Source organism: Austrofundulus limnaeus, unplaced genomic scaffold (genome assembly GCF_001266775.1).
Source record: "Austrofundulus limnaeus strain Quisiro unplaced genomic scaffold, Austrofundulus_limnaeus-1.0 Scaffold37, whole genome shotgun sequence".
NCBI lineage: Eukaryota > Metazoa > Chordata > Actinopteri > Cyprinodontiformes > Rivulidae > Austrofundulus > Austrofundulus limnaeus.
Genome location: NW_013952439.1, coordinates 1201606 through 1214906, shown reverse-complemented (window position 1 = coordinate 1214906; position 13301 = coordinate 1201606). Strand labels below are relative to the sequence as shown.

Sequence of the window (13301 nt, the reverse complement as noted above, 5' to 3'; positions counted from 1 at the left end):
TAATATTAATATTTTGATAATATGTTAATTTCAATCTATTTTTGCTTCTGTTTAGCATTGTCACGGTAGATAGGCGACATGTGCCGGGTAAGTGTAGGAATAAAGCTGAAGGCTAGACCGTCTAAATTCACAGCCACTTTTTCCAGTCTTTGTAATCGTCCAAAAACCCAGTCCACCTAGACTGGGTAGGCCGGGTCYTTCAAAGGATGCAGCCCCTGAATTTGGACACAGCCATAGTTTTTAAATCAAATACTCACTGGTAATATATTTATGAACATGTGATATGCTTTATGTCAACCAAAAATTTCTCAGGATCAATAATTAAAATGCACCTCATATTTTTTCATTACTTATTCWAACTTATTTTCCTTTTAAACCAGATGTCTGTGCTCCAAGTCGTCAAAGACTGGTTATCTCAGAACTGTCTGACTTTGAATGAAGACAAGAATGAAGTTATTTTACTTGGTAATCGTTTTCCTCTCGATAAGTTTGCTGAGATTCTTGTCCCACTTGCTCCATATTATTACTTTGTGGTCAAGAACTTCGAAGTGTTTTTGGATGGTGTTTTTAAATTTGAGAAAACATCTTAATTTTTTTATCAGTTATGTCTTAATGCCAAAGTAAAATCTTACATTCCCCCAAAAGACCTTGAAACTCTTATACATGCCTTCATCACCACTGGATTACTGTGACTCTTTTTATGTTGGTTTGGAGCAGTTGTCTGCAGTTAGTCCAGAACGCTGCTGCACGTCTTCTAACAGGAACCRGAAGTCGTGACCACATCACTCCTGTGTTAGCTGACCTACACTGGCTGCCTGTTTGTTTTTTGCATTGATTTAAAATTTATTTAACTTACTTTTAAAGTGCCTGTGACATCAAATTTTTGTAATAAATATGAATGCTTTTTTGGAAAGAGAACATTGATAACATATTGCAAAACAAATTTCACGCCGTTGAGATGAATAGTTGTTGAGATATTTGCACGTGAAGAAACAGGAAGTGATGTCAAAGGGGRATGTCTGCATGTAAACAGAGCGATGCCACAATAATTAGAGAAGACTCTGATGTTTCTTTAGATTATTTTGAGTCACTATCARAGTTGAAGAAGAGTTTAAATAAAATTGTTTCATAGAACAAAGACTAGAGAGGTTATTTTCTTAAAGAGTTCCCCTTTGATGTCACTTCCTGTTTCACTTTGCTGGACCAAATTCAAAAGGAAATATGCCAATTATGAGACAAAATGGGTAAAATCATGTGTATTATGCAAATTTYCTTAGATATAAATATGTTTTCTTTGACTTTTTGTATTTGAAGGATAAGCATGTCACAGCCTGTTTCTCTTTGCTGAGCCAAATTCAAGAGAAAATAGTCCAGTTTTGAGATAAAATGGGTAAAATCATGTGTATTATGCAAATTTTCTTAGATATAAATATGTTTTCTTTGACTTTTTGTATTTGAAGGATAAGCATGTCACAGGCCCTTTAAAGTTTTAAATGAGTTRGCACCCTGTTATTTATTGGCTCTTTTGCATATTTACAACCAAAACAGCACTGAGATCCTCTTTAAACTGAAGAATCCACACAGGAATTCCACAAACTCAGTTATCTTTAAAAATGAGGGTTTTTTTTTCCTATAAATGGTTGGATTTAGAGTARGTAGGGGTTTCTTGTGTGTAAATACTAGTGGAGCAAAAATAAACAATCCGTTTTCTTCTGCCTTTTTTTGTAGATATGTGATCCTTTCTCAGCAAGAAAACCTACAGACATTTGGAGGTTTATTTTGTTGCACTGATCCGGCTCTAATTACAGTGATGTCACCTCTAACGTGTTTTTAGATTTCTGAACTCGCTCACATGAAGCAAGCTGCCATAGCTTCCTGRCTTTGTGTTGTCTGCTGTGTGACAGGTTACAGAACTGCCTTTCTGAGGGCGCTGTCTTTGCCACATTTGACCTCTTTCCTCTGAGAGTGACGGCTTCACCTCTGTGGCCCYGTCAGCTGCCAGCTGGAGCTGCTGCAGTCGTGCACAGCACAGCGCAGCGCCGCTCTGACACACAGTACGCTGCTAAAAATGGCCAGCGAGAGGCTGATCGCCGGTCACAGGGGAGCACGGCTGCACAGCTGTCTACAATAGAGGAGAAAATAAAGAGGCTGCAATAAACTGGGCTAACGTGACCTTCTGTGCCTAAATCTGAGCATGAAGAGAGAGAGGAGCGCCTTTAGAGACAACCTTGAGTTTAATCCTCCCACATTTAGTCAAACTATGATTCTTGGATGACAAAGCCGACGTGACGACAACACGTTTTGTTTTCCTTGCGTCGTTTCGAGATAACTTGTTTCCTGCAGCTTGTTTTTGTTTTACGCTGACCAGGCGCTGTCATACTTTATGCATTTGCTTGTTTATTTAACGTATTTTGAAGAGAAATCCAGCTTCTAGTGTGTATATTCAGTCATGTGAGTCAGCCTCCACATCACGTCTGGAAAGGTGAAAGTAAATGAAAACATCAGAGTGAGCTGAAAAACTACGGCGGCGGCGGTGGCGGCGTGTCGTACGGTAACATAAATAATTCAGCGGAGACGTAATGGATAGTGGGCTCAGGCTAGTAAGTGAATCATTCTTGACATATGYGCGATTTCAGTTCAGCGGTGTGTTCATGTAAACACGCCGCACATGACAATAATGGCTGATGACACGGCCCGGGCGCRGTGTGAAAACAGGCAGTTCTTTTTCTGGGCCCACATGAAGACGTGTGGTTGTCAGGAGCAGGCTGGTCATCTGTGCTGAAATCTGCGAGTCTTCATGCTGTCAGACTGATGCAACGGCTGAGAAACCTCCCAGCACCGGCCTGACAATCGCACACCCATCAACAAACGGTTCGAATTATTGGCTGATTAAACCGGAGCAGTCGGGATACGACAAGCTGCTCATCTCTGAACCAGGGTTCTGCTTTATTCAGCATCCATCATTCATCCTGCATCCTTTTTTTCTTTCTAATTTTAGCTTTTTCTGCTATTTTAGCTACAATATCTTTTTGTTCCTTTCAGCTTTTTTTCTGCTTTTTTGTTTTTTGTTTTTGTTCTTTCAATTTAAAAAAAAATTCCGTCAGGCAACACTTATGCTAATTCTGATTTACTGCCATTTTAGCTACATTTATGCTGTATTCTTTTTTTTGCCACATCTTTGCTGAAAGCTTCAAACTTAAACTTCTTGTTTTGAAAGTTGGCCAGCTGTCATTAGAAGAATGCACTAAATCCAGAGACAAAAAGAGAAACTATAAAACTCTTTCACATTTAAAGTATTACCTTTAGGGCCRAATATAATGTTAACAAGAGCCAAATTTGGCCCTCAGGCCTTGAGTTTGACATGTGCCAGCGTAAAATGAATATTTGTTGTTGATCCTGTACAAACTGGCTGTTTTTGCAGCTACAAGTTTATCTGGGTGCTTCAGAGTGATTCATGGCTCTGTGTGTACAATATTTATTACCCAAAACTAGAATCAAGAGGCCAAATAAAGCCTGCAGGCTCTCTCTGAAGTTAAATATTTATCTGCAAACAACATTTAGCAACATGCATAGTTAATCACTGACTGTATGTTAATGAGCAGTGAAAACAAACGAATGAAGTAACCAAACAAGATCACAGCTTGTTTAACACACTAATTAAAATCAATCCCGTTTTACTTTAATCCCTGACACTTCCTGCCTTGTGGTTTGTTATGAAAAGCTACTTAGCGGATCTGGCTTTGTGAGAGGATGACGTAGGTGTTCGTCACAAAGTCTATATCTGTAGAGTGGCTGTCTGTCCTCCTCAGTCTTAATAGTTTTGGTTTTATGGTTGTCTGGACTTTCCTCTTTCCTTGGATAATAATTGAGAGAAATATTTTAGAAAATTATAATCATTTATCACAAAAGTCTTACACAAATGTCAGGATAAAATAACATCTTGTCATAATTTTATTGAACCTCGGGGCTTTGTTCAAATATTCTCCTTAACAGAATTCCTCTGTTAGGACTGTGTAGTGACTTTTTATGTCAAACTATTTTTTTTATACTTTAAGGAGATAAAAACTGCTTCCAAGCTTCCCCTACTTTTTAACAAGAAAGCTAAATGGTGATATTTTGGTTTTTCTGTAGACAGTTAAAAGGTAAGGTCAGTCAGCAGCGGGGCTGAGGAGCAAACGCTTGTAGATGTTGAACTAATGTGTATTAGCTGAGACAGCTGAGCTTCCAGAGGTCGTTCACTTTGTTCTGCAGCTCGGCTGATTCTCTCCTCCATCCTCAGGTAAACTCAGAAAGTTATTTGTCAACAGATTACAAGTTATGCTTATTTTAATACTTGAGGCTTCTGTCATTTTGTGTGATTAATCTGAACAAGTCATTTTAAATTGTGAAAAAAATACACTTTCTATTTGGACTTCAAACTAATTCTTATCTACATTAAAATGTTTTCTAATTAAACCTGCTGAATTCCTGCTCTTTGTTGAAGAAAATGCATCATTTATGGAGAAAATGAGATGAAATGTTTTTAGGTAAAATATAACTTTAAAGKTTAATAAAACTCTGATTTCAAGCTGAATGGCTTTTTAAAATCCTCCTGAAGATCATAAAAACATAAAAATGAATGTTTCATTCAGCACCCTGAGGATCCATCTAATATCTGGATTTATCGATGTTTCACTTTGATTACTGTAGCATTTATAAATAAACTGTATATCAGCCATCAGTCATTCTGAACTAATTATTTCTTATTCTGCTTATTCTAACTTGAGATAAATTGAAAAATAAGTTTTTATTTTACTCGAACAGATCTTAATAAAATTATTTTCTTTTCTGTTTATCCAGCTCTAACAGTTTCTCCCTCAAATCCATTCTTAATTCTGATTCTGTCAGCTCTGTGACTTAATGTCGTCAATGTTTCCAAATTTTCCTTAAAAAGATCTTAGAGATTTTATATATTTCTCCCCCAATCAACCGATTGTGCACATTTCTTAAAGCACCACAGGCCACAGAATTCGCTTCACTTCACTGAGTTTCAGGAAAGTTTGGCACTTGGGATCATTCTGCTTGGATGCCTTCGTAGACGGGTTGAGTCACAAAGTCAGAAAGTCTTGGTCACAATCCCAACCAAATCAGTCCCTCCCAGAGCAAAACCCACAAAAACAAGAATATTTCATAAAGCGATGTTGTCTCTTTTGTCTTTTCTGAGTTGTTTCAAGCATTTCTTTTTTTATCATGTTAACATAAAACATTTTCTCCTGCCGGCAGCAGCAGATAATCAAACCTAACAGACAGAAACCTGCTGTATTTATGCTCTTTGAATCTCGAAGGAGATTGTTAGATGGGATTTTTTTCTTTTCTTTTTTCCTTTTTTTAAATCTCCCTGCAGACTGATGCAGACTGATGCAGACTGTGGAAGCAATGCAAAAATGCCCCCCGGATCCCTGTCGTGTTTGAAGGAGAGCTCGGTTCTGTCTTTATCAAATGTTGCAGGCTCACTCCGAGCAACCACACCGAGAGAACAAATAAGGCTAAAAATAGAAACAGCTCTAAGCTGGACGCTGGATGTGAATGTCATTTCTATTTTCAAGGAAGAGCGCGTCGTCTCTGAGGCTGCATTTTGGGGAAAAGAGGCCTGAAAATTAGAATTACATTTTAAAGGACTTCAAACTTTTCTACAACAGTTAGTCTGATCAAAACCTGACCTTTCACCTCTAAATCACTGAGCCAAGCTGACACACAGCTTTTGAACTGATTCATCCACCGACAGGCTCTACAAATGCTTCAGGTGTTTTGCAGATTTAAAGCAAAAATGCTAAAAGTGCTCAGGATACGAGTTAGGAATCACCCTCAGCTACTAACATACAAGACGTCAGCTCCATACGTGTAAAACTGACTGACTTATGGTCATTTTGTGGTTGCTAAAGGCCCGATCTCACTATAACATTTCGCACAACTCATGCTGCCTTCTGCACATGTTATTTATTTGTTCAACTTGTTAGCATTACGGTAAAACTACATAAATGGCAGAACAAGGTGGAGGTGAAAGGGGCTTGTGGAGCTACAATAAAGCTGCAGCTCCACTTTATAAAAACCCCAACTGAAGGATTTACATGCAGAAAAAAAAGATTTAAAAGCATATGTCTCCTTTAAGATTATTTTGCTGTGCTTCCAAAAAATACTCATTTCTAAATGCTCATCTGGTGATTAGTTTCTGAGTTTTTTTAAAATCCATCCGGTGCTCAATGAGGTATTTTGCTCATGTCAGACAAATGAGCACACACAAACACCTTATTGCACCTTGAACCTTTAGCGGCAGGTGACCATTAAAATCAAACTTTGTGTCATGCCTCCACAAGTGGTCTCATGTAGAGCTGCAGGATATTACACTGCGTTCAAAATTATTACGCACATTGCATTTAATTTTTCTGTTTTACAATAAACTGCATGGTGCGGCCCTCCCATCCTCCCCCTGAACTCAACCCTTGATGACAACCTAAAACATCTCTGAGGAGGCAGCTCACATCTGGGAGGTTTTTTTTTCCTGACATCCTGCAATTCAAGCAGAAACTTAAAAAATAGTCACCAGTTCAATGGATCTGATGTTAAAATGTAACTTGACCCGTTGAATATGATCTACTGCTGCAAAGTCAACAAATGACCTTCTGTTCTTTAAAACCTATAAAATGTTTGTGCGTAATCATYTGAACTGTGCCTTTGAAGTTTTTTATTTTTGAAAAAAAATTATGAGTTTTTTTTTAAATAAAATTGGAATTATACTCTAATGAAACTTGAAAGTTAAGCTGACTGTCATTTGCACTGACTATTTAGGAACATTAGAGAAAAATGGCATTTGCATAATAAATTGGTGCGCAGTACAAAAAAGCCTTTGATGTGTGATATTATTATTTAATGTTAGGATGAAGACGTCAGAGACGCAGTGACAAACTCAGACGTTCCTCACTTTATCTTCTGTCATCGTTTTCATCTAAACCAGGTGTGGACATCCAGGTCAGTCAGAGTCGGCGGCAGAAAATAAACTAACGCTAMTTGAAATATAACGGTCTAAGATTTATTCCAGTCTTTTGTGATTTTGAAACCGCTCGCTGATGTTACCATAAAAATAAATTTGAGTCTCATGAGAAAGAATAATTGTCCCAGGTTCAAAAATGAAAAATGTTTTACTTTAATGGAGAAACCAAAGTTAATTTTAAGGCTAATGCCGTTTGTGGACACAGATTTCAGACATTACCCCCACTAAATGTAAACTCTAATAAAAAAAATGAGTCTAAATCAGTTTTTGACGTTACAAAAGTTGGACTGAAGGAAATATGAGCTCATCTGAACTCTCTGTCACAAAGTGAAGCTCTACAACTCAGCGAACAAGACAAATGTGTGTCATTTAGGTTCAGATGTTTTAGTAATTCCTAATTTCATTATAGAAAACACAGTGAAGCACTTTTTATGATGAACTGAATTAATCAGGTTTAGATTTAGTACAACTTGCTTCTGTGTTTCAGAAAAGCTGTTTCAAGAGAAGAAAATACAGTTCTGGGCTTTTTTTATTGATTATTCGTACGATTTATTACCTGACAGGTAATAAATCAAAACCCCAAAGGAAAGCTCCAGGGGCTTGTTTAGCTTTGAGCTTTTGGCCAACGTAAAGCAAGAGGAACTTCTGTGTTTTTTTTTTAATCAGCTCAGACACTCACCCTAAAGAACTCCTTAGTGGACCCGGAGTCTAGGGTTCCATAGGCGATCTCTGTCTGCTTGGCCAGATCCTCGGCGCTCTCGATCGGAGACACCATCCTCTCCACRGTGAGGAAGGCAGCCAGGTTGGCCGTGTAGGAAGAGATGATGATGAGGGTGAAAAACCACCACACTCCCCCGACGATACGGCCGGACAGAGACCTGTGTGGAGGAGGAGGAGGAGGAAAAGCAGACAGAGACAAGAGAGCAGCATGCTCAGATATACATGTGGGGGTGGGAGTCTGCTCTGAAGTTTAGCTCTGGCCTGATCCTAAGTTACACTTGTGAACATGTTGCTCTATTAACGGCTGGGCAGTAAAAGTATTGTCTGCCCTCTGGTGATCCATACTCACACATTAATTTAATGCAAGTATCATTAAGTCGATATTGCTGCAGATTAAGTTGCTTTGTTAAGAGCAATAATAAGCTCCATTAACTCTTAGTTTCACTCCATTTAATGAATAAAGCATAAACTGGTTTTCTATTTAACACACAAAGAACATATGGATGGAGCAGAAAGTTTGTTTTATTGTTGGTTTCATAAAGAATGGGCAAATTGGTACAATGTACTTATTTATTTATTAGATAATGGTCACTACTACAATTTTACAGAAGGATAAAAGATTCTCTGAAGAGATCTGGATCTTAATGAGTCATTTGTTTCATAGAAATGTTCAAAAGAGCCCTACGTGATGATGTCATTGCGTCACGTGGGCGGAGCCGTGTGTTTGGTTAAACCTATACTCCTCCTCCTGAGCTGCTGTACTCCACTGCTYTAAAAAAATAAATAAAAACTATATACAGCTCTTTACTGTCTGCAACTCAATTCCTATTGTTTGTTGTAAGGAGCCATTCAAAAAAAATCGTATCGTTCACAAATGACACATCTCTACACAATTTACACCAAAGTTGTTTGAAGTAAAAGGATCATTTAACAGTTGTTGCAATTGAACTCATCCTGTTTTCTGGTGTTAATCTAATATTTAATCACTGTTTCAGCAAAGGAAATGACAGTTCAGATCTTTTCAATCAAGGTTCTGTAATGTAGTAATAAATGATTAATGACTTACCTGTTGTATCACTTTTAAACAATCTCAGTTTGAAAAAAAAGTTTAACTTTGACCTGAATGATGAGCTAACAGCTGGTCACAATAGAGTCAAAACCAAAATGCAAAACGGTCGATTTCAAACAACTCATCTCAAATTTTATTTATAGCTTTTCATGTGAACACTTTTAATTTGAACGTTTAAATAACRTTCAGTGTCACATTAGTTATGTAGTAGAAATATAATGATATTGCTGATGAAAGTTCCTTGAGCTGCACATAGTGCTACAGCTAGTTGTCGTTGCTACCATGTGAGTTAGCAAATAGCTATAGAAATGTATTTAAATATTTGTGTGATGCAACAGCTCAGTCATGGTCTGTAAATTACACAATGTGCCACTCACAAACTGAAAGTAAAAGTTTCTGAAGCAACTGCTGTTTGTCTGAAATACAGAAAGAGCACAACTTAGTTCATGTTTTTAAGTAAAAACATTAATTTATTTTAAAACCTTCATGCCTGATTCAAATAGAACTCTGTTTTATCACTAATGTTTAATTACAGAGATTTGGGACTATTCACAAAACATTCAGGGCTACAGCAGCAAATGGACAGGCCTAACAAGTAATAATAATAATAATAATAATAATAATAATACAACTTGTCCAAGTACTCTGGTAGATTAAATTATCAGYGTTAAGATGGCAGCCCAGGTGGGTACAAAATGGATAAAAGTTGGTACAAAGAGATTAGAACAAAGTTCATTTTGTGTCAAAGACATATGAGTACAAAGTGACCAAAACTACAAAGCTAATATTTACAACAAATTGATCTGGACCCTATTGTACATGCTCYGACTGTTAGCTCATCAATCAGAATCAAATTGAAGTTGTTCACAGACGAATCGACAAAAAGGACGACACTGATTGTTTTTAACTTTCTACAAAATACCACAAAATTAAAGTTTATGCTCACAAAAAACACAAACCTGCACTTTTAAATGTCTGAAAGCCAGAATGCATGTCATTCTGTAAAACTGACTCTAGCTTTTACAGCCACAGAACTGCAGCAGCAAACATCAGTTTTAATACCAACCTGCTAATAAAAAAAAACTTACCTCAGTTGCACCAAGCTTTCAATTTAACACGTCGCAGTGAAAATGTTTGCAGTTCAGTTTGTGCTGGAAACAAAGCGAGGCTCGCTTTAATCTAATTTTAAACAAGCAGCTGAGAAATAAACCTCGCCTATCAAAGCCCAGAATCTGTAACGTTTTATTCTTTGTGCTGGTAATCTATTCTGAAAACTGTGAACAGGACCAGTCTGTAAGACTTTCAGATCTTTCACAGTCAAAGTGATGTTGGAGGAGAGAATCCTTGGAGACAAAGACATCACAGCAGTAATGTGATGGATGAATGGATGGATGAATGGATAGGTAGGTGAATGAAGGGAAGCTGAACGCTGTTTTGTAAATTACAGTATGTGATGTGTTTATTATGATGCTTTCCCCACACAAAATACATTATAAACGCCAAGTTGATGACCGTAAAATGAGACATGCAGCAAAAACACGGTAGCCCTCCAAGAATCTCGGGGAAAGTCAAGCTGTTACTTTGAATGAAGTGTAATGACCCCTGTGCATTTTACAGCCCTCAGCATGGTGGATAGAAGTTATTTTGTGGATGCAGAGCATCACGGTCAGCATGCAGCGTCGAAGCAAACGGAGAAGACGAGCTTCTCGCTCAAAGACGACGAAATGAGAGGAACGTGCAGCGAAGTGAGGCATGAGGTGGGCAGAGGCAACATTACAGCTCAAAATAACCCATATGCACCACTGCAGGATGGAAATGCATGGTTAGGACTATAAAATGCAAAGAAATGAAAGGGGCATTCTGAGAGGTGGTGGTGGGGGGGTGAACACAGCAACCAACCTTGGTGAGATATCGCATCCTTGCTGCATGAAGGCRCCCAGGGAGAACCACAGACTATTAAAAATCCCAAAGTCATTTGGTGGGTCGGGGGGGCTCTGAGGGTCTTTGGCCTCGTCGTTCTCATCCAGGTGCCACTCATAGGGGCTGAARCGGCTCACCAGGAAGAGCACCACGCTCACGCCAATATAGGCAAAAACTATACACATCCAGATCTCATAGGCCAGAGGGTCCAGGAAGGAAAACACCCCGGGCTTGGACTTTTGAGGCTTCTTAATCATTATAGAGATGCCCAGGCTCATGAAGGGTTTAGAGAAGTCTATCACCTCCTCCCGGACCAGAGTTATTGTTAGTGGAGCCACAGCTATGTCAGCTCTCTGTTAAAAAAATCAAATAAGAACAGGAATACAAAGAGTTAGTCACATAAAACCATTAGCAAACCTTTAAATATTCATCTTTTATAGAAAATATTGATCAAATTCAGAAACAAACCAACTCAGCTTTACAAGTTAAAAAAAAAAAAACTAAAGCGACTTGCTGAAATGCAGCATTTATACATAAATTAAATAAAAGACCTGTTATAAAGCCGGTGGGAAGAAATCTGCCATTTGAAAATGAGTCACTCAGCATTTGTGTTGGTTAATGTCTTTGTCTGAATCCAGATCTCCCTCATGAATCAAGCTGAGGGGTTGGAAGACAGAGGTGGGAAAGCTTATGCAAGCAGTTCATAAATTGTAAATCAGCCTGTAACATTCACCTCTGAAAGATCCTCTGCAATGCATCTCGGTCATGCAATCAGTGTTAGAGACCGAGCTGGCCAGTGTTTGCAGGGACTTACAGAAAGTCACAATCAGCCGTGGAAATGTTTGTTTCCATCTGAGCAGCTGATCRACATCAGTGATGACTTCAGCTTAGGGTCTCTCATTCCTTTCAAACTATTAAAGATGGTTTTACGGAAATGTCAGGTGCCAGATTAAGAATTCTGCAGTGACACACTGTTTGCATACAGATCTTTTCTTTCGTTTTTTCCCCGGTCTTCAGAGTTGGATTTCTCCAACATTACTCATTCAGCAGTTGAGCTCTCATTAAAGATGCATATCATYTTTTTTAGAGTCAGATCACTTGTGAGTTATCCATGAGGAGCATGATAAAAACATGCAAAATACTTTTACTTCACTTTTGGACACGTCGCCCACTTTTCCTGCAGTTCCTCAGAGGAGAAGCTGCTCTGTAAAAGCTCATCATTAAAGCGAACGAGAAAAAGCTCAACCTGCAGGTTTGACRCTTTTTATCACTCAACCCCAAAGGCAAAATAATAATACTATTTTTGCTTGTGACTACATGTGTTCCTTTATCTGTTTGTTAATAAAATATCTCATCCACTCAACCACTGGAAAGCTTTTAATGAAGCGTTTAAAAAAGGAGATTTTTTTAGAGTAAGCTTCTYTTAAAATGGCTGCCACTGCTAAACAGCCTTAGGAAACCTCAACAACTTATTAAAATGGACATGTCAAGCTTTTAAATTCTTTTTTACATTTAAATCATTCAGTTTGGGTCTTTATAAAGTAGAACTGTAATGCTTTGGTCTGAATTCCTCCTTACTGTAACTCCACAAGCCCCTCTTTCACCTCTGTTCTGAGGTGTGTCTGAGAGCAACTCGTTTTGATGCTGCCTCTTTAAACGCAAATTGCAAATAGGCCACTTCGAACCCGCCCCCCTCAAGGTATAATTCTATGTTCCAGTTGAGTTGGAACTTGATTTATGAAGTCGGGCTGACGTCAGTTACGAGTTGTAAGCGTTCCAGTTCAGAGCGTCAAATTGCTGTGACAGAATAAAGCAACAACAACACAACTGTAGCACTCTACGTGGCATTTTGAGTGTACAAACGGCGTTAAAACTTATAGTAATCACTACAAAGCACTACAAGTACGACTTGCTTAGTGTAAAGTAAACAACACAGAATGCTAAAAACATAAAAGTAAAGTGTTTCACTGTTGATGTGAGGAGCAGCCATGTTGACATGATGACGTCACGYGTGTTTGTGTACGGTCATGTTGCACCGACTTCCCAACTCGAAATTATGAAAATAGGGGCCGTTCCAGATGATATGTCAGACTCAAAAACCAGAAAGTCTGACCTCAGAGTACAACTGGAACGCAGCATCATTGTGATCCCAGTGATCACTGTGCACATTCTGACATGTTTGCAGTTTGATAAAGATTATTTACCAGTGGATAAACTTTTTATTGAATTAATTCAAAGATCTCAACAACAGAAGACTTGTCCATCCAGCCTTACAAGCTAGAGCCAAAATCCAACCCAGAGTGAGAGGAGAATGAAGACAATGAACCTGCAGAACTGAGGATTCATGAAATTGGTTCCCTGGACGTCCATGACCTTGATTAGCAGTTCCGCAGCCACAGACTYAAAGTACACAACAAATCTACACAAATGTATTTAAAGGCAAAAAAAGTAGATTTTGCAGGATAGTCCACTTTGAATTTGACAGATATTGAGCCAATATTTGGTGTGGTAGAAGGGTTGGGCGATATTGGCAAACATATACAGTATATATACAGTATATATATA

General features: G+C 38.3%; 1 protein-coding gene across 6 annotated transcripts in view; it reads right to left on the bottom strand.

Moving 5' to 3' along the window:
* The window catches only part of gria3a (glutamate receptor, ionotropic, AMPA 3a), a 97638-nt gene that overhangs the window by 16076 nt on the left and 68261 nt on the right, over positions 1 to 13301 (bottom strand). For all 6 annotated transcript variants that reach the window (XR_001310095.1, XM_014006727.1, XM_014006726.1 and 3 more), the window contains 2 exons: positions 10716 to 11089; positions 7707 to 7905 (listed from right to left, as the gene is read on the bottom strand). Coding sequence is in view for 5 of the 6 variants with exons in the window: in XM_014006727.1 (XP_013862181.1) it covers positions 7707 to 7905; positions 10716 to 11089 (573 nt within the window). In the remaining variant the exon portion in view is untranslated. The remainder of the gene's footprint in view (positions 1 to 7706; positions 7906 to 10715; positions 11090 to 13301) is intronic.